Source organism: Parasteatoda tepidariorum, chromosome 11, assembly GCF_982258835.1.
Source record: "Parasteatoda tepidariorum strain Cologne lab strain chromosome 11, Ptep-v5.0, whole genome shotgun sequence".
Lineage (NCBI taxonomy): Eukaryota > Metazoa > Arthropoda > Arachnida > Araneae > Theridiidae > Parasteatoda > Parasteatoda tepidariorum.
The window spans coordinates 75,959,898-75,982,366 of record NC_141765.1 but is presented as its reverse complement, the minus strand read 5'-3'; the positions used below and the strand labels follow the sequence as shown (position 1 = coordinate 75,982,366).

The window sequence follows — 22,469 nt, the reverse complement described above, 5'->3', positions numbered from 1 at the left end:
ATTTTTTTTAATTTAAATTCCTTATTTTTTGGAAATATACCTCTTTTATTTAAATAAGAAGATATCAGTTTATAAGTCGCGTCCATAACAACGATGTATAAATATTAGTAAATACTAAAAAGAAAATTTTCCGCAATTTAATTTCTCAACAAAGCACGTTGTAACAAAGTGAGAAAAAATGTGAAAGAGCTATCAACCACGTGGTTTGGCGGGAACTAGATCGAGATCAACCCACTTTCTTTAAGGGGTGGTGGGTTATCAATAGTGGAGCCATCTCTTGCCATAATTCGTAACTATTTTGATTAAAAAAAAAAATTTTCTTTGAAAAATTTAAAATTTATTTTTAAAATATCCTAAACGCCGCACTTAAAATTTTAAAGCTTTTAAACTCGTAAACGCCGCGGCGTTTCTTCCATAAATTACGGTAACTGTTTTTTTATTATTATTTTTCATTATTGATTTTATATCATTATTTATAGCTACAGTAAAGCTATTGCCCTATTATTTCCTATTTTTCATAAATTTTTATTATACAGATTTTATTATTTAAAATATGTAATATTAATTTAAAATATTTTAACACATTTTGTTATTAATAAAATTACAAACTTTTTATGTTTAGGTTAAATAATTTATTTTCTGACTCAATTACACGACACCAAGACCAACTTCAATTCAATGTGCTAATTTTCAACATCGTTCCGTTTTTTAATTTTTTTTTTTGTGCCTGATTTCCACTTAAACCTTACAATTCTGAAATTGCATTAATTTAACATGATGCACTAAAGGACCATCCACAAATTGTTCAAAGTGAATGGAATATCATATCTATTCAACTCGATATGATGTTTCAGAATTTTCATGGAGTTTATAATGGTACACTGGGTATCATATACTTATTTACTATTTTTAGAAAATGAAATCAAATTTCAAGTTGTTTCAAAAATGTGAATTGTTTCCTTGATTCAGTTTATTTAAAATGATTTTTATCGAATTTACAATTCAACAAGAAATTTAAAAAAATTGTGAGCTAAAGGGTCATTCCCAAATTGATTTTTTTAATAAATATGTTTATTTGCACTTAAAACTATTATTCCTTTAAAAATATTTTGGTTATTTACTATTTATCATTTTCAGAAGATTTAATTTTTAGATTTAGATTTATCATTATTAGATTTAGAATTTAAAGCTTTATGATGGAAATTTTAAGTTGTTTAAAAAAATTTGAATTGTTCTCTTTATTCATTTTATATAAAATGATTTTTATTTTATGTTTATTTACAATCAAAATTAGTTCAACTATTTAATTTTGCCTTTATTCAACCATTATTTTATTATTATTAGTTCAACTACACCCATGTCCATAAATTAGGGATAATGAAGTTCAGGCACAGAAAGAAACAGAAGCCAAACAAATTTGACTTATTTGTAAAGTCTGTGTATTAAACAAAAGGTAAAGAGCAAAAAAGATGCTATATGTTTGACATAATTAATAAAAATTGCGATTTTCACTCCCTGGAGCAAATTTCAAAAAAGAACCTATTTACTAAAAACAGTATAACATGGTTAGTATGATGGTTAATACGGAGTATGCCTCCCGGACAATGCAATACGGATCGTACAATGCCTAGGCATGCTGAGTATCAAATTATCAATCTGATCTTGGGGAATATTACACCACTCATCAAGCAAAGCCCTCCGAAAGTCCGGCAGACAGGTGGGACGGGGGTTGACGGGCTGAAATTCGTCGGCCAAGCATATCCCACACATGCTCTATTGGATTCAAGTCCGGTGAGCATGCTGGCCAATCCATACGGGTGATATCCTCCGATTTAAGGCATTCGTCTACAACGTTTGCACGGTGAAAAACTCCACTCAGTTTATGAGGCGAAGGGTGTAGTCTGTCAAATACTCACCCGGAAGCGCCTGGCTATGATGCGGAAGCGCCAAGATGTTTTCATGAGACAACACATTGATGATGTCAACAAGCTCGTGAATAATCTGCGAATCTCCGGTGCTGAAGTGAGCAATTTAGACACAGTTGTTTACCTTTTGATGTCCCTACCACAGGAATATGAAAATGTTAAAGCTGCTTTAGAGAATCAACCGAATGAAAGTCTTTCCTTCGAATTTGTCTCTCAAAGATTGATAGACACTACGGCTTTCTTATTTGATTTCAAAGGGGAAAATAAAAGTAAAAAGAATAAGTTTCTTTCGGAAAATGTAACTTTTTCCCTGAAATCACCTGAAAATGCAAATAAATGCTGGGACTTATTTTGTTCATTTTGCAAGCTTAAAGGACACACTGCCAAATATTGTCGTAAAAAGATTACCTGTTTCAATTGTGGCAAAACAGGTCATATGAAGAGAGACTGCAAAATTTTTAAACAGAATGAAACCAGCTCATCGGCAGTATTTTCTTTTGTCATTGGAGATGTCAGTTGTGACAAGTTCATCATTGATTTGGGAACAACATCACACACGTGTTCGCATAAAGATTGGTTCTCGTCTCTTAAACCAATGTCCGGAACAGTGAAATGTGCGTCGCAATTTTCCATCCTCAACTGGAGTTGAAATAACTCTTAAAATGTCCTCTTTGTTCCAGAATTAAATTGCGAACTTATTTCTGTGCGAAATATTAAAGCAGCAGGCTTCAGTGTTACATTTAAACGTAAAAAAGTGTCCTCGAATGACGAAGAAGAGGATGACACCCCTAAAGAAGAAACTGTTCATAAATCCAAGTGGGATAAAAGACCCCCAGTAAGATACCCCAAACCTGAGACATTCGCTATGTTCACTCTCTGTGACATGTTGAACTATGATGACCTCGCATCCCTCCCCCCACAAGAACAACAGTTGTGGCAGGGAGCTATGGACGAGGAAATGGAAAGCATGAAAGTAAACAAAGTTTGGGAATTAACTGAACTTCCACCCGGAAGAAAAACTATAGACTGTTAGTGGGTGTTACAAAAAAAAAGGGACGGTAAGTACAAGGCAAGGCTTGTTGCCTTGGGTTACATGCAGAAGGAATGTATAGATTACAAAGAAACATTTTCTCCTGTTGTAGGTTAATCAGGATTACGTATATTGCTTGTTATTGCTTTAAATGAGAATATGAATTTTTATACATTAGATATTAAATGTGCTTTCTTAAATGGTGAGTTTAATGAAACTATTTATATGGAACAACCGTAAGGTTATAATGATAACAGTAATAAGATATGTAAGCTTAATAAGAGTTTGTATGGCTTAAAACAATCACCACGCCAATGATTTAAAAGATTTCTTGATTTTATTCTAAAATTAAATTTCAAACAGTTTGTTAATGAACCATGCATATTTGAAAGAAATTCTACCAATTGGTGAATTTCGATAGCTTTATATGTAGATGATCTTTTAATTGCAGGGTCGGATGATACGGAAGTAAATACTATCATTTCTTTAATATCTAATGAATTTAGAATGTCTAAATCAGGGAAAATGTCTGAATTCTTAGGTATTCATATTGAATTAACTTCTAATGGAATGTTGTTAAATCAAGAATCATATATAGTGAAATTGCTTGATAAATTTAACATGTCTGAGTGCAAACCTTGCTCTCTACCAATTGCACCCAAATCTATATCTGCTAGTTTTATGAAAGGAGATAAATTTGTAGGTCCAAATCACGAATTAATTGGTTCTTTATTATACTTAAGATATGTTTCTAGACCTGATATTTTATTTGCAGTTAATTGTCTTAGTCAAATTCAGGAAAATTTTACTGATGTAACTTGGTGTGCTTTAAAGAAAGTGTTGAGATATTTGAAGGGAACTCAAGCTTTTAAAATTTAGCATAAAAGAAACATTACAAAAGAATAAAATTTCATGGAATCAAATTCAAACCGTCCTTCATGGTGTTGCAATTTTCACAAACATGAGTTTAAATGTGTAACCAATGAAAATTCTCATGGCAGGCTAAATAATATCGATATCAAATTGAAATAAATTCGAAATGCTATCACTGAGAATGATATTAAAGTTAATTATATAACAACTAATTTTCAGATTGCTGATATGTTAACAAAATCCTTCCCTAGAGTAAGACTGTCAGAAATTTTGTCTTTTTATAATGTTATATATTAATTGCATTTATGTATTGTGCGATTAAGGGCGGGTGTTGAGGAAAAAAATGTAATCGCATTTATTTGAAGCAGTTTTCTTCTACGTTCGCATGTTATCAGAATGTTCTGATTCGCCGTTAACTTTTGAGCCCAAGAAGGCTATAAATACATGTAACTTTGTTTATCCGACGTTCTTTCCTATTTCTCCTGTCCCAGTGTATGTTCCAATTGTATAACTCTCTGTGTTCTAATAAACATGTCTTTCTCTGATCCACTGATCTCTGAATTTCATTACATCAACAATAATTTAAAACTAATAACATAAAATTATGGTTTACATTTTACAAAGAATCATTTAAGTAACTTCATAATTATGCAATTCATTATACATTTAAAAGGCAGAAATATGACTAAAACAGTTATTCTCATAACCATTTCTTATTAATCCTTCAGGTAATAATCAAGCAATGTTTTTATAGTTTATACTATGTCTTACTTTTATATTTAGTACATATATAAATATACAGAAGAAATATATTAAAAACACACACTTATCTCTGGGCAAAATCAGGTGACTTCATGAAAAATAAAAACATTGTGAGTTGGGTTTTTGTAAATCCTGCAGTTAAGTTAAATTTATACAAGGAGGGAAAGAGATCATTAGTTTGTAAATGCTGATAAACCAACGGAAATAAGAATGTTCCTCATACTAAAAGTAAGATTTTATATCTCTTCCCCATAACATGATAGGGCATGGATCCCCATAACATGATAGTTAAGTCAACACAAATGCTTCTTTTAAAAACAACTTTGATAATGATCTTAAACACAGGACTTCTATATTGAAATTAGGAAAAGAAGAGAAGCTTACAGAGACAGCCCAATTTATCGTGCTTTGTAGTTTAATAGCAGCATCTAGTAAATATTCAGGTAGAATCATATATGAAGAGTTAAAAACACTAATCCTTGTATCTAGTAATTTCATAACTTCAAGGCATTCTGGGAAGGATAAAAGAAAAGCTGTACATCTAAAATAAATGAGAGAGATCAGAATTTAAATAAAAAAAGAAATATAGAAACTATATTCTAACAAACACATAGAAACTAAACAGAAAAGAACTAACACAGAACAGAGCATTGTTATGACTTTGATTGAGCCATTTAATTTGAAACATGAATATAACAAAAAAAGCTTACTTGAGCAAAAAAAAAAAAAAAAAAAAAAAAAAAAAAAAAAAAAAAAAAAAAAAAACTCACTTATTTAAAGATATTTTTTCAGTTTTTCTTAAATTTGAATTACAACCTTGTTCATCCTAAAATAAAAAATATGCACAATTCAATGCTTGATTAAATGCAACATTAAAAGTATAATCTCCAACAAATCATTACATAGTTGTAGTAGAAATAAAAAATTTTGACTTTTAATTGTATTAGATTTCTTTTAATAATTGCCAAAAAGTGTTAGCAGGGGTCTGTCCAGACATTTTGTGAAAAGATACTGTTTTTGTAAAATTGTGAAAAAACTATTCATAATTTGTGAATATAAAATAAGCGTTAAGTCACATTTTTACAACCAGGATCCTACATTTGTGAATTTGTGCAAATAGGGTCCTGTTATTGCAAAAATTACTAAAAACCTTTTCAAGTTTTTAAATTCTAAATAGATACAAGATTCTGGTCAACAATTGCTGCTACTAAATTAGAGATGCAACATACAAATATTTGGTATTTAGTCTATACTGCTCAACACAGAATATTCATTTTGGACGAATAATGTGGAAACAAAATCACTCACATTTTTAATAATTACAATTGACATATTTTAAATAACACAATTTAGTAATGTTTTAAAAAATTGCCAGAAATCAATCTTTATTTACATAATATTCTATTGACTAATTTTATGAATAAATATAAATTGATCAATTATTTATTCACAAAGAAAATTATGATTTAATATCAATAAGAATGCGCACACGATGTTTGTAAAACAGGGTGGCCACTCAAATCAGATTTAAAATTTCCCTGATTTTTCCAGATAAAAATCTTAAAATTTCCAGGTCCGTGTTTCTTTTTTCTTATAAAGTGTAGGATGTGTACAAGAAAAGTGTCTCTATTATAAAATATTTCATTCAAAATGTTTTTTTTTTTAACATATCATCTTGAAAAAAATAATTTATTTTGACAATTTTTTATTTATTTTTTAATGTTTTGGCACAGAATTAATTTTGAAGAAATTAAGACACGTGGAGAAAATATGTTTAGCTTGTAGAATGTATTGTTTTAATTGAATAAAATTTTTTAATGTGTTACTTTAAGTAGTTTTTTCTCAAAGTGTACCTAGCAAATGGCAAAAACAGAATGACTAATAAGACCTTCGATAAGTATAGTTTAATATATTTTCATTAAGCAAAAAGGAAAACCGTTTCAAGTGATTATATATTAATAAATTTTTATAGTTACAGTGGCTCCCAAAAGTGCTCATCCACTTATAACTTTTTTTGAAATGGGAAATAGATATTCATTAATTAAAATAAATATATCAGAATGGGTATTTGATAATATTTATTTATTTCAAATGGCAGAGGTGAAGTGACATGTTAAAAGGTAAAAACACAGGAACAAAACAAGAAAATAAAAAGTCATTTCCTCAGGAGCGCTCTTGCTTCCCAATATCGCTCGGTAGACGACGACCCACGGAGGGCCCTGCAGAGCAGGATGTGGCCGCCATCCAAAACAGATTGGCTCTTGCACAGAGGACAATAGGAATCGGGTGCCAGCCCTAAACGAAACAGGTGCGTGGCTGGGCAGTCATGTCTGGTATATAGTCGAAACTGAGCCAGCGCTTCGCGGTGCGGCCAGTCTAGAATGGTGTTCTGTTGAAGATCTCTCCACACTTTGGTTTTTACCTTTTCTGATAATTATATGAGTATTTGATAATAAGATTGTTAGATATCAAAAATATACCCTTATCATGTGTGGGGGGTGCGTTTTACCCTTATCGCACCCCCACATACTTTTTGCATCGCTGTCAGAGAATTAAACATTCTTTTACTCAAGAACTTTGAACAAGGAAGTTCACTTGTCAGCTCTCGCATGAGTTACCTTTCATTGTTTACTGCTATTGCAGCAGCCATAATAATCTTCGTGTATATAGTTCATTTATATTATTAAGTATTGTTTAATAAATGTTTAATCAAACCATTACAGTCCGCTTTGTATTGCATACAAGGCACAAAGATGTATAATCTAATCTTAGCAAAACTGCATGGAATATTTTAAAAACAAAGCAAAAGTTTATTTTTAAGATATCAATAATCAAATAGTAACAAAAATTTTATCCCACAAAAGTCATCGTACACTTGAATGTTTTCCAACTTCATAATTAAAATTATCGTCTATTGTTTTAATTTGTTCCTTTAATAATTTTGCATTTAATTTTTTACATATTTATTTGCAATTTAGTATCAAGATTGTGATAGCAAAATTATACTTTAATTTTTGCTTCACCGTAATATTGTCTTTTATCATCTAAAAACGGCTCATGGTCATAACAAAACAATAGACCAAATTTGAAGGTTGATTATTTGTCATTATACGAGGTAAATCAGCAATGAATATTGTTAAATTAGTTTAATGCTCCTATTGTACTGTGCAACATGTGATAAAATGCTTAAAAGAAGGACTTCATATCAGAGATTAAAATCATAAAATTGTGGAAAAATTCATAAATTCACAATTGAGTGTTGTAAAAGTTTCTATAAAATTTAATAAAAAATATTCTGTTCGAATTTCACCCGACAGGAAAAAAAATAGTTACATTTATTTACAAACTTATAAAAGCTATTGTAAATGTGAAAGGAAACTCTACTAAATATTACTAATTAAAAAAATTTGAATATTTACTAATAGGCAGATATTTTTTTGAAAGTGTACGATGAATTTTGTGTGAAGTTTTTTTTTTTTTTTGATGATTGATTTTTTAAAAATAAACTTTTGCTTCGTTTTTAAAATATTCCATGCAGTTTCGCTAAGAAGTTCTCCCCCCTCCCGAAATGGTTTATTCAATTAACAAAACATTAATGAAGATAAACAAATCTGTTAAGGGTCCGATTAAAAGATTAATTATTTTGTGAAGGATCTGTTTTCATGAAAAGATATTTTGTGAAGGGTTCGTCAAGGTAGTGTTCCCCAACCCCCGAACCATGGATCAAATGGTACCGGGCTGCCCATTTCATTGAAACTGAATTTAAATTCCTTGGTTTATACCCCAAATTAAAAATATCTGGTAAAGAATGGATCTGCGACCCATTTGTCCAAAAATCGGGCGAATCTAGCATGTCTGTGCAAGAAGATCAACTGCTGGAGATTGCAAATGACGGCGGACTTAAAACTACGTTCTGCTGGTGTTCTGGATTTAAGACATGGCAGGATACCCCGATATTGCCATTACAGTACTTAAATCCTTGTTGCCATTTCTGGCAACCTATCTGTGTGAAGCGGGATTTTCTGCAGTCACAGCAACCAAAACAAAGCATCGGAATAAACTGGACATAAGCAGCACACTTCGGGTGTTATTGTCTCCGATTACCCCCCAGATGGAACAATCTCATTGCAAAGAAACAAGCTCAGGGTTCTCATTTATTTAACGTTCTAGTAAGTTAAAATGTTAAATCACTTCATACTTATTTCTTGGTGTAACTGTATTTTATTTTGAAGGCATGTTTAAATGTAATTAAATTAAAATTAATAAATCAAAATAATCTAAAACATAAGCAATCAACGCCCCCTCCCCCAGCTGGGCGGCGGTAAAATTATGAAACGTTGATAGGTCCGCAGTGATAAAAAGGTTGGGAGGGACTCAAATTTCTTCTAAACAAACCCCTGTTTAGTGATACACATCACCAGTTTCTTACAATTTATAACAAGCGCTGGGTCATTTGAGTCATTTGCAAAATAGTCTACTGCTTCTAAATTCTAACTGTATAGTAAATTAGCTAATTCACTCTATTGAAATTAATCAGCTTGAATGGTGGGTTTAAAAGTTTAAGGTTTAAGAAAAAGGCATTGTGATGTCACAATAGGCATTACATTTTTCCTAGCGTTTAAAATTTCTTTAACTTTTTTTTAATCATTCTTAACTGAATTTTAATTAAATAAAACTAATTATTTAATTTAAGTTACTATTAAATATTTTATTCTTTTCTTAACAATAATGTAATGGCTAACTTTTTATTTCAATACTAATGTAAAACTCATTAATTCACTGTCGTAACTAAATCAAAAAATAAATACATTTATAACTCTTTATTTTTTATTTCTTACCACAAAAATGTTTCACTTACATGGTTATACTAATTCTCACCGTCTTTTTTGCAATTAGCGTTCGCCAAATTATTTTTCAAATTTAATATTGATTATGGGGGGTTGCTTTGTTTTTGGTTATTTTATCTTTCGATAAAACACCAGCCATGGATCTCTTCCCATGCTCCTAACTGTCTGTTGGGAGCAATTCAATCACTTATTAATTTGGATTTTGATTAGGCTGGTTGTGGGGGATTTATCTCACATGGCCTATCCTTACTGATATTATTATGCAAAATTTATTATTTCACTTATAAAGTCTTTTTTATAAAACATTCTATACTTTTGTATCTCAAATTCTACAACTGTTACTAAATAAAACATTTTGTATTATCACTATCCTGATTTCATCATAATTTTCAATTAAACTATAAAACTACTACCAAATTTCGTCTTTATAGGCATGCTGTACCAAACAAACAGTTACAAAAACAGGTTAAAATATGAAGTACAGTAGAGAACCAATTATCAGGGATGCTCAGGACCATCTCTATCCCAGATGTCTGAATTTCCCGCTTTTCTGGATTGACCAAAAAGTATCGTTAATCAATGTTTTATCGGACTCAAATTACGAGAAAAAACTTTAACACATTTTAAAGTAAGAGAAAAAAGAAAAGCTCACCTAAATTTAAAAAGAAAAAAAAAATGGCAGAGAAATAACATTTAAAACAATAAAAAAATTAGCCAAGAAAAACAAGTTTAAAAAATACAAAATTCACACATCTATTTTTTTAAAATAATTAAAATTCCTAAAATAACTAATATAAACAAAATCAATGATTAAAAAACACACTATAAATTTAATGCATAATAAAAGTAGATAAGAGACTATCTTTATTAAAAGAAAAGTATAATGATATTTTAGTGAGGATAGGTATGATGTTGCATTCATAAGATTAGAGCCTCAGAAGGTTATTCTTACTTCTGAATCGCCAATATCTTTACGTCCATATCGTTGCTCTCCTCAAGATAATATAGATATTGAGACACAAATTAAAAAGTTGTTAGAAAATGATATTATTAAACCTTCACATAGCCCCTATTCAGCCCCCATAAACTTACGAAAGCGAATTTGGTTATGTAATGTCTCTCTCTCTGTACATACAATGGTAACTAGAAAAGATGAGGGGAAAAGAAATAGACTTTGTATAGATTTTAGGCGATTAAATTTAGTAACAAAATCAGATGCTGAACCAATCCTTTGAATTGATGATGTTCTTGATGACTTAACGAATGCAAAATATTATTCTAAAGTTGATTTATGTTCAGGTTTTAGGCATTTAAAAATTAGAGATTGTGACACTGAAAAATTTGCGATGACCACTAATTTTGGCTTATATGAGTGGTTAAGACTCCCTTTTGGCTGGAAGAACAGCCCAAGTATATTTCAGCATGCTAGCCGCCAAATACTACAAAAACATAACATTAAATTTGCTAAAAATTTCATTGGTGATATTATAATTTATAGTTACTCTCTTGAAGAGCATTTAGCTCATTTAGGAAAATTTTTCGAAATTTGTAGGTTAGAAAATATAAAATTAAAAGGTTCTAAGTGTGATTATTGTAAAACAAGTATTAAGTTTTTGGGTTATGAAATTTCCGAAGGTAAATGTTCTCCTAATGATGCAAATATATAGACAATTAAAAAACCTCTTCCCCCTCATAATGTCAAGTCATTACAGAAGTTTTTAGGTTCGATTAATGTTTATAATCGTTTTATTCAAAATTATGCAAAGTTAAGATTGCCGTTAAATAAATTACTTAAAAAAGATGCTAAGTTTGTTTAGTCTGAAGACTGACAAAAATCATTCAAAGAGTTAAAAAATGCGTTAATTTTCAAACCAGTTTTATGTCTTTTCAACCCACAAAGAAAATGGCATTTGTATGTAGATGCTTCTGGTGAGGATATAGGTGCAGTCCTTAAACAAGAGCACCCAGATGGAACACAACATCCAATATCATTCCATTCGAGGCAATTAAGAACTTATGATAAAAATTATTCAATTACTGAGTTAGAATGTTTAGCAATAGTAGATGCTCTTGATAAATATCAACATTATCTTCATGGAACATCTTTCACAATACATACAGACCACACAGCTCTAGTTTGGTTGAGAAATGTGAAACATCTGACCGGTAGATTATTCAGATGGTCTTTAAAGCTATCAATGTATGAATATGAGATAAAATATAAAAAAGGAAGCACTAATTATGAGGCAGATAGGCTCTCTAAAAATAAAATTTCTCACCATAATTGCTATTCAACACATTTAATTCAAAAAGAAAATTAACTGAACATTAAAGGCTTGATAATGTAAATAATCCTAACTTTAAGAAAATTAATGATATTTTAACTGCAAGTAAAAAGGGTTTAATTAAAATTGTAGTACCTTTCTCCTTAAGAGAAGAATTAATTTCAAAAGTACATGAAGAATATGGTCACCCAGTGGTAAAGAAAGTGTTCAGCATTATTTCCCCATATTATTGGTCAGATATAATTAAGGACATTAGTAATTATGTTAAGCACTGTGAAACTTGTCAGTTTAATAAGATCTCACACTTGAAAAATACTGTTTGTGACAGTCAATGCCATCCTGCAAAGAACCTCTTGAGTTAATAATACTGGATTCTGTAGGTGGTTTCAACTATTATAACTCTTCTAAAAAATATTTGAACATTGTAATTGATCATTGTACCAGATATATCTGGGCTTTTTGTAGCAAAAACATTACATCAGAAATGTACTCGAATTTGTTGAAACCTTTATTTACATCCTATGCCCCAAAGGCTTTATTAACTGATAGGAACCCAGCCTTTACTTCTAGTATTTTAAGAAATTTTTGAGAAATCATAATGTAAAACAGTTGTTGACAACTAGTCACCATCCACAATGTAATGGAAAATCAGAAAGGGTAGGACAATCAATAGTTACTAGATTAAAATGCAAAGTAAATAACTTTTCTAAAAAAATTCCTTGGACTAAATTTCTTGAACAGGTTGTGTCAGAATATAATAATACTCCTCATGCTGTTACAACTTTTCCACCTGCTTATTTAATGTTTGGCTCCTTGCCTTTTGATTCCCCTATCGATCAACCTTTATACCCCCCAGTAGAAAAATCCAGAGAAATAGCTTTTGAAAAAACCAAGGTACGACATTTGAAGAATAAACTTAGATATGATTTAAAATTTAAAAATGCAGAGTTTAAAGAAGGAGATTTGGTAATAATGGAAGAATATAAATACCCTAGCACTAGAAAATTAACTTCTCCTTATTCAGGCCCTTACACAAGATTAAGGAAACTTTCTAATGTAAACTTTGAGATAGAAAAATATAATAATCAAACTGAAATTGTTCACACTTCCAAATTAAGATATTTTTATCCAGCTGAAGAATTTCATTTAACACCAGAAGGTGAAAATTAAGAGTACATTTTATGTAAATTTTAGTCAATTTCTGTTGATATTTTTGTAATTTTATTATAAGGAAAATTTGAATTTTGTAATTTATTAAAAATGATCCTGAACTGTTATAAATAATATTAATAAGAATTATTCAAGAAAAATTATGAATTGTGTTATACATTAAGAATAAGTTTGAACTGTCGTAAATATTGATGATGATGAGAAGAAATATTACCCTTTTTCTGGAAGATCTGACCCTTAATTTGTGAAAACCAGCGTAGTGTTTACCCATATCTAAAGTAGAATGAAGTAAAGTGGAATTTATGTTTTTCAATTGTATTTTTCTTTACTTTAGATTTTGATATTTGTATTTTATTAAGGTGTCTATATTTTTTATGTAGTCACAAAGAATGAGAAGTGGCAACAATGCCAAACATATTTAAGAAAGTGAAATTTTAAATTTTAGGCCTAAAGAATGAATATTGTTAGTGAAAATGAGTACTAAAAAATGAACATTGTTAGTGAAGATGAGTACTAAAAAATGAATATTGTTTGTGGAAATGAGTACTAAAAAATAAATATTATTAGTGGAAATGAGTACTAAAAAGTGATTATTATTCATGAAAATAAGAAAAGTTGTTGTAAGGTATGTACTAGAAAGAATAGTGGTTACTGAGACTAAGTAGTGTATTTGAGATTTATAGAAATGAAGAGGAGAGTTAGTTTAAATATATAATAATCAAACTGAAATCGTTCACTCTTCCAAATTAAGATATTTTTATCCAGCTGAAGAATTTCATTTAACACCAGAAGGTGAAAATTAAGAGTACATTTTATGTAAATTTTAGTCAATTTCTGCTGATAGTTTTGTAATTTTATAATAAGGAAAATTTGAATTTTGTAATTTATTAAAAATGATCCTGAACTGCTATAAATAATATTAATACGAAGAATTATTCAAGAAAAATCATGCATTGTGCCTTGTGTTTGTTGCAATGGCACTAGATTTTGATAAAAAAAAACTGTAACAAAAATGTTGAAAATGGTATTAATAAACAATGACAACTAAATTCTTTATATTTTTGTGATATAATTATGTCGGGAGGTGATGGCTCACAAATTTCTTAAATCGACTAGAAGTAAAGGCTGGCTTCCTATCAGTTAATAAAGTCTTTGGGGCATAGGATGTAAATAAAGGCTTCAACAAATTCGAGTACACTTCTGATGTAATACTTTTTAATTTGTGTCTCAATCTCTATCTTATGTGTAATAAAATTTAATAAATACAACTTAATTGAAAATAAAATGAAAAAACAAATGTAATGCATTTCAACAATATGAATGCATTAATTCTTATATTGTAAACATAATGCATGAAAAGCAAGATTAAAATTTACTGGAAATGGTACAGACAATTTATTATTATCTAATAAAAAAGACTAAACTCTACAAATCAAAATTAATTTCACATATTTCCTTAAAAAAAATATTAAATTAAAAAACATACTTTGAAACGACAAAATGATTTATGTTGCCTTATAACTTACTTTAACTACTGGCAAATATTTCTATATATACTTCTCTAACTATTTATTAAAGAATTTTGATATAGCATATGTACTCTAGGATTCAGAAATAAATTAGAAATATTGAAATGTAATGTGATTTTAAATATGATGTTTGAAAACTAAGAAATTGATAGGATTTTTATTACCATCATTTTTTTTGAAGAAAAAAAAACTACTCAATACGGATGCATAAATAAAAAGAAAAGGAAAACTGCTCAGAATTTCCACTTTGTTCGTAATTTGCATTTTGAAAAATCCAAAAATAAAAAAAAGTATCATTCAAAACATCATTTTAACAAAAGTACTCATTTATTACAAGTCAAATACAAATGTAATTTCGCTTATTTCATTAAAATACTTACAGTGACCAAAAAGTATTGAAGCACGTTGAAAAATATATAATTGTCCCAATCACTTTCAGACAATTTAGTGTAGAGTATGTAGAAGCTATTGCAAAACTTTTATAGTGTACTATTGATAATATTTCTTTGCAAAAGTAGAATGAAAGAATTTAGAGAATTCGTGATAAATAAACTCACCAAATAAGAGGTCAATTTTTAGAGACTTGAAAGCTCAAAGGCTGAAGAGAAATTTCATTTACACAATTATTGTAAGGTATAATGAGATGCTCTCAGTTGAAACCAAAAGAAGACTTAGGACAATACGGTTTGGAGAAAAGACACAATGAAAAAGGTCAGAGAAGGATATTACGGAAAGGACAAATATCTGCTAGAAAGCTCAAAATATTGAGAGGATCAATGTCAAACATTCTGAGAAAAGATTTCAGGTGCAAAATTTATAGAAAGAGCAAAATTCGCAGGCTTTCAAAGTTAGCTAAGATAAACAGAGCGTGTAGCCAAATTTTTCAACAAAAAATAAGCACCTTTTAAGCACTTTTTAAGCAATCAAATAACTGAATAAATATTGATAGTAACTTAACTAAACCCTTGAATTGATTGATTTAAAAAATTATAAACTCATTTAAACAAACTTTTATATTTTTGTAAATTATAATTAGTTTACTGATCAGGAAATATATTATATTCATGTACATATAGCAGGAGAGCAGAAAATTCTCAGTCCCTAATACTTCCTCAAAACAAAGTTTTTTTCCTTTTTTAATCAAAATTTCCCCAAAAATTTAAACATTTTTTTTTTTCGTACATTAACTTTTTAAAAATATTTTTGGAAAGTAAAGTCTAGATAAGAAAAGAAATTTGTTTGATTTTACACAATTCTAGAATAAACAAGAATATGTTAAAGATTATTAGAAATCAAAATATATATAGAAATAGTAATAATTTAATAAATCAAAGGTCTCATTAATAACCTTAAGGAAATAATTAAGATATATAGAAGTTTACAGGTTCGTCAGGTCACTAACTTTGGTACTTGAACCTAGTATATAGATTACACCACATACTTATTTTTTATTTTATCTATTTTAGCTTGTACAAATTTTTACAAAAAATTTTTATTTATGAAATTAAAAAATTATTATCTTATTACATCTTGTACAGGAAATCAAATAAGACACATAAATATTTAAAAAATATTATAACTCTTAAATGTTTATGATTTACCACAAAAAAAAAAACAGTATAACGATAACATAAATATTTAAAAAATATTATAACTCTTAAATGTTTATAATTTACCACAAAAAAAAAAAACAGTATAACGATAATAGTTATCTTTCTTTTTAACTGCTTAGAGTTATAATGCAATCTGATTTTCATAAATATAATCCATGTTGCCCCCTCCCCAACATTGAGACCATATCGACACCTATTTATACAGTAGAGAACTAAATATCCACAATCTTGAGAAACCCATTTTGTTCTGGATATTAATACATTGTCATGATGCTAACACAATCAACTTAAAAATACAGGTAAAATTCTTATTTCTAATAATTGAAAATCTTAATAAAAACACACAAACTTATTCCACAAATACCTTATCTTTATTAGAACAACATAAAGGCTTCTCTGTGATGAAAATTTTATAAGGCTTATAGTCCTAAAAAGAAAGTAATTGTTAAATTTAAACAATAGATAAGAAAATTAATATTAAATATCACAAAGTAATAAGAAATGAAATTTTATAAAATTAGGTAGTAATTGTATGAATTATTTGATGATTAAAAAAAATTTTTTTTTCAAACTTCAACTACAGTTTGTTGATAAATTATGTCATCATCATTACAAAATGCAAGGGCAAGTTTCCCTTACAATATGTCATCAGTTAACATCTGTAATCATATGCTTCTTGGCTTATAACAATGCATATTTTATAACTGTTGACTAAATAACTCTTCCTGTTTTGTCTCCTGGTTCTATCATACATTTTGTTTTTATTAAGTAAATATGTATTCATATAAATGTTTTATTATTCAATCCACAAACCTCAGTATAGGTAATATTATACAATGTGAAAAGCAAAATACAAATGAAAGAGAGCAGTACCTAAAATACATGAAGAAAAGATGTTGATGTAGAATCAAATTTCTTTTAGCGGCAATAATTTCTACCTAGTAATGTGTTTGCTACTGATTAGTTTTAAATGTACTCAGTTACATATTAGGTATATATATTATTACTGTGATATTACGCATATTTTTTCCTCCTTTTCCCTTCTTCACTCAGATGCTTCCCATAAACACAATTGGTCAAAAAAATGGTAACCAGTTTACAACACAAAAAAACATTTATTAACAATGGTAAAAGATGAAGTTTGAAGAAAATTAATATAACCAAGCCACCTAAACAAAACTACAAGCACACATCCTTTTTTTCACTTCCGCTCTCAATCAGAGCATTCTCCTCTACCTTGATGGCAGTGCCATCACAACATTGAGGCATGACAAGCATCATAAAATGTTGTACTGTAAAACATTCAATAAATATACCATTAAGCTACATAATACAAAATATTCAATACAAACATTAAAAAAAATATAATATGGGACATTCAATAAAAAAAATGATGAAAAGCCATTTTATACTAACATAGAAAAACAATGTAATATTATACAAACATATAGCAACATGAAACGTTCAATAAAAACATGCATGGAGGCATGACATCCCCCACCCCCGACAAGATTCCGCTACACCTGGTATCTGGTACAGCGAAATCTGATCCACTACATTTAATCACTTACTAGTCTTGATAGACCATCAGCATTTTTTAATTGAGCACCTGGGCAGTGTGTGATATGAATATTGTACCTTGGGAGAGCTAAAGCCCACCATTGCAACTTAGCAGATTGGGGTGCGGACTTCTGTAAAAATATTAAAGGATTATGATCAGTTATAATGTCAATATTCGCACCAAACACGTAATTTTCGAATTTACTCGACCATCCTACAGCACACACTTCACGTTAAATCATAGACCAGTTTTGTTGCACTTTGTTCAGTTTTTGGCTAGCAAAACTGATGGGGCAAAGTTGACCGTTATCATCTCTTTGGGATAAACAAGCACCAACATCATAGGAACTTGCACCACACTGTATAACATACAGTTTTTTAGGATCTGGAGTATAAAGGGAAGGAGCTTCACTCAACTTTTTCTTTAGTTTTTAGAATGATAATTCCTCTACGGTCGCGTTCCAATATTCGCACTGGTGACACATGTTACACGTAAGCTAACTAGACACGTAACCTCAGTTTGCACCGTAATTTAGGAACGATCGGTGCGGTTAGGTCCAGTTCTGGTTGCCATTAGCAACCAGAAGCAGACGCTCTCCTCTTTCGGAATCTTTGAGAAAAATATATTAGTGATAACAAATTCATTTTTTGTTCTATTATATTTATTTCTTGACCATTCTTTTTTTTTCATTACTTGTTAAGGAATATATATTTCTAGACATTTAAAGCTGTTTTATATAATAAAGCAAAATATCATGATTAGTTTCAGTTTATCTTATTTACTTTTTAAATTTAGTTGATAGAAAGTAAAACTTCTATCGTATATATTAGTTTTTGTTTCTTATTGCATATTTTTCCTATTTAAATGTTTATTTTAAAATGCATCCATCATCTCAGTAAGTTTTATATTTAAATATTTAACAAAATTAAAGAGAAAAATAAAAATCTGCTTAGTACAATTTTTATTGTTTTTCTTCGAAATATTTTGGAAATCATATTTTTGAAAAATTAATCATTATACACTATTCTTTTCCCCCTTGCCCAGAGTGAGTTTTGATTTTTTAAATTTAAAAAAAAAATATTTAGCTTGCTTCAAGCTTCGTGTAAATAGCGTAATTAATTGACTTTAAATATATAATAAACTTACTTTTATAATGAATTTTCTCAAGAGAGCAACTTTATCTTAATATAATAAGATCTTTTAACCCACTGGCGGTTAAGGAAATGGGCAAAATTGGGAGAATGTTTCTCCCCTACACACAGTTCCCTTATCAGTTAACATGGGAAAACCGGTTTTGCTATGCAGAGAAGACTGCAGGTTAAAATGCGACATTTTACGTGCAGAACCGTCAGTGGGTTAAAATGTAAATAGCATTTCAAATACATGAGATGGCATCTTTGAAATGTCTCTCATTGTAAGCTTAAATGTCAATAACTAACAGTCAAAATAAGTTTAAAATTTGATTGCTAGAATTTAGAAAAATTAACACAGCTTCTATTTTGATAGAGATGGTATATGGAGCAATGTTTATGAGCAAATTGACTTCAACTGTGTAATAAATATATTTTCATAGTGAAATTTTTCATGAAACTAATTTGTTTACATGAAGAAATTTTAAAGTGAAACTTCCTCAGTTCCCCTAACAGAAATTGAAAATAACCATGTGTTAGATAAGACTAAAAAGATCAAAATCCAGTTGTGAGATTTTTTTTCTTAGCTGCAGTTTAAGCATTTATAAAAATAAAAAAAAGAAGTTAAGTAACTTTCATTAGTGAACATATTGTAAGATATTTTTATACTAGCCACCTTTGGCGAGAAGCTAAGTCACCTTTCAAAATTATCTTGTACAATATATAAATTTTAACGGTAATCAAGTCTAATGCAAAGCACAACAGTATTTACATATTTTAATACTTCAAACCCACCTCCAATCCTAACAGCATAATTAGTTTTAAAAAATATATTAATCAATTTTTTTTCACCTTTTAGCTGTTGCCCCAGTTGAAAGTACTTTGATCAGAATTTTAACAAAATAATTAACACAGAGGAAAAAACTCTGGAAAAATTAGATTATTGTATGGTTAAAAAAATCCCTCCTAATACTGGATAATAAAACCAAAATATATATCCCATTCACAAGATAACAATTTTTTGAAAATTCTGGTTTTCAAAATTACCCACACACAATTAATAAAAAATACTTAACTGAAAAGCGAGTTTATGTGAATAAATTAATTTTAGGACATGCTCTAAGGTATCATGAAAAAATTATTAAACTTTACCAAACTTAATTACATATTATAAAACCATATTTTATTTATGATGTTTATGTCTATAAAATTACAAGATGACTCTAAATAAATACTTAATGCATAACTAACTGTAAAGCTTAGTGCCAAATATTTTTATTAATTTACAAATAGCACATGGACAAACAAATTTGATTAATTACGAGAATGAGAAAAAAAAGGGCCATTCAGTTCAAAGTCTGAGCATCCACTGCCTGGAATGTGGTGGTGCTGTGGTAGCTTGGCTAAGCTACTTGTTGAATTCTTTTTTTCAAAAAAATATTTTATTTTACCAGTTATTTGAAATTCTATTTTAGCATTAATAGTATTAGCACTAGAAAGAAAATAGTTGTCAAGCCACTTTTCTTGAATTCTACTGTGAAGCACTTATGCTGTTTAAAATTTACTTTGAAACATTAAACGGTGTTGCTAATATAAAGAGAAATACACTAGTTCATGGTGCCACATAGGAGAAATATTTATAAATAGATAACATACTTACCTGAAATGAGTTTGTGTTAAAAAGAGAGAAAGATATTATTGTAATTTTGCTACAAGTGTGAGCTTTAGTATTCCGTCACAACTATACAATTATTGCATTTAAGGGTCGCATTCTAAAGCTAAAGCGTTTTCAATTTTAGCTGAATCATCATTTTGATAAATCAAAGAGTTATAAGCGTCCAGTGTAATTAAACAAGGGATGTTTGATTTATCTGTTAAAGCAAACAAAATATTTGAACTATAAAATAGACAATCATCAGGGTTTATATAATAAACTGGCAATATAACTAATTTCGCCTCGACTTGTTCTTTAAATGCGGATTGTAAAATTATTTTTCCCTTAACTTCTATTTCTAAAGAAGGAACACAGTGGCCACATAAATCAGGTTTCAAATTTCCCTGATTTTTCCAGGTAAAAATCTTGAAATTTCCAGGTCATTTTTTTTCTCATAAAGTGTATATAGTATTGTGAAGTATCCTTGGTGGTATCCAAGTAAGACACATAATAACTAAAGTATAAGCTTAATAAAACAACAAAACATAACATAACAATAACATGCTTGCAGCACGTAACAAGGTTGGAGATGAACATCTATTAGGAATGTGTTTATATACTCTCTGGGAAGGAAAGGCAGCGCCGCTATTCAGGAACTACAGGCTGTCGTCGACTCGTAGTGATGGCGGAAGGTGACGTCGGTTGACATCACAACACCCCTTTGCCCTAGAATAGAACAAAGTCTTTGAACCTGCTTGGCCTGACGATGGTATGTCTGGGCCTCAAGGTTCTGGAACTGGAACAGAGGACTCTTGATTTGGTATTGTAGGTTCAACTACTGCACTCTGAGAATCAGTACTGGAAGGAATGGGAGATGGCACTTCAGTCTCAACACTCGGTGCTGGTGGAGATGCTACACTAGGATCGGACGGGACAGTCAACGGATCAGGAATACGCTTCCGCATTTGATCCACATGACGTTTAACTACCTTGCCTCCTGTGGTTACCGCTTGGTAGGAAACTGAACCTGTGGGTTTAATGACCGTAGCTGAAAACCACTTTGGACCCTGTCCATAGTTTCTCACAAAGACTGGATCGTCGGCACTGAACGATCTAGGAAGAGAACCACCATTTTTTCTATACGCATCTTGCTCCTGTCTCAACTTCCTCTCAGCCATCAGATCTGGATGGAGTCTATCTAAGACGGTCCTTAGCTTTCTCCTCATTAACAGTTCCGCAGGACTAGCACTTGTTGTTGTGGTCAACGGATCAGGAATACGCTTCCGCATTTGATCCACATGACGTTTAACTACCTTGCCTCCTGTGGTTACCGCTTGGTAGGAAACTGAACCTGTGGGTTTAATGACCGTAGCTGAAAACCACTTTGGACCCTGTCCATAGTTTCTCACAAAGACTGGATCGTCGGCACTGAACGATCTAGGAAGAGAACCACCATTTTTTCTATACGCATCTTGCTCCTGTCTCAACTTCCTCTCAGCCGTCAGATCTGGATGGAGTCTATCTAAGACGGTCCTTAGCTTTCTCCTCATTAACAGTTCCGCAGGACTAGCACTTGTTGTTGTGGTGGGAGTACAATGTGGTTGAAGAAGGAACTTGGCAAGCCTCTTCCTCCAATTTCCCTTTACAATACGTCTTAGGGCATCTTTGATGGTTTGGACTGTTCTTTCAGTCTGACCATTTCCGGACGGACGTCTTGGTGCAATCACAACCCTTCTGACGAGATTCCTTTCTAAGAAAATCTGGTACTCCGATGCTTGAAGTTGGCCTCCGTTATCGGAAACGATGACTTTAGGTATCCCATGGGTAGCAAAGATTTCGCACTTCTATCCACTTTGACATGGCATCTACCATGATGAGAAATTCTTGTCCCTGAAACGGACCTGCAAAATCTATATGAAGACGGGACCAAGGTTTCTCTGGAATCTCTCATGGATGCACTGGAGCTTTAGGAGGGGCATGACGTGTCCGTTGGCATTCCAGGCATCTTTGAACATGCACTTCTATGTTGTGGTCCATGCCTGGCCACCACACGTATGAACGTGCAAGAGCTTTCATTCTTTCGATCCCTG

General features: G+C 30.4%; 1 protein-coding gene across 5 annotated transcripts in view; it reads right to left on the bottom strand.

The window, feature by feature from the left end:
- Positions 1 to 22,469, bottom strand: part of LOC107452152 (ankyrin repeat domain-containing protein 27) — a 133,836-nt gene that overhangs the window by 85,330 nt on the left and 26,037 nt on the right. For all 5 annotated transcript variants that reach the window (XM_016068468.5, XM_016068467.4, XM_016068466.4 and 2 more), the window contains 3 exons: positions 16,399 to 16,461; positions 5,361 to 5,416; positions 4,975 to 5,131 (listed from right to left, as the gene is read on the bottom strand). In XM_016068468.5, coding sequence (XP_015923954.1) covers positions 4,975 to 5,131; positions 5,361 to 5,416; positions 16,399 to 16,461 — 276 coding nt within the window. The remainder of the gene's footprint in view (positions 1 to 4,974; positions 5,132 to 5,360; positions 5,417 to 16,398; positions 16,462 to 22,469) is intronic.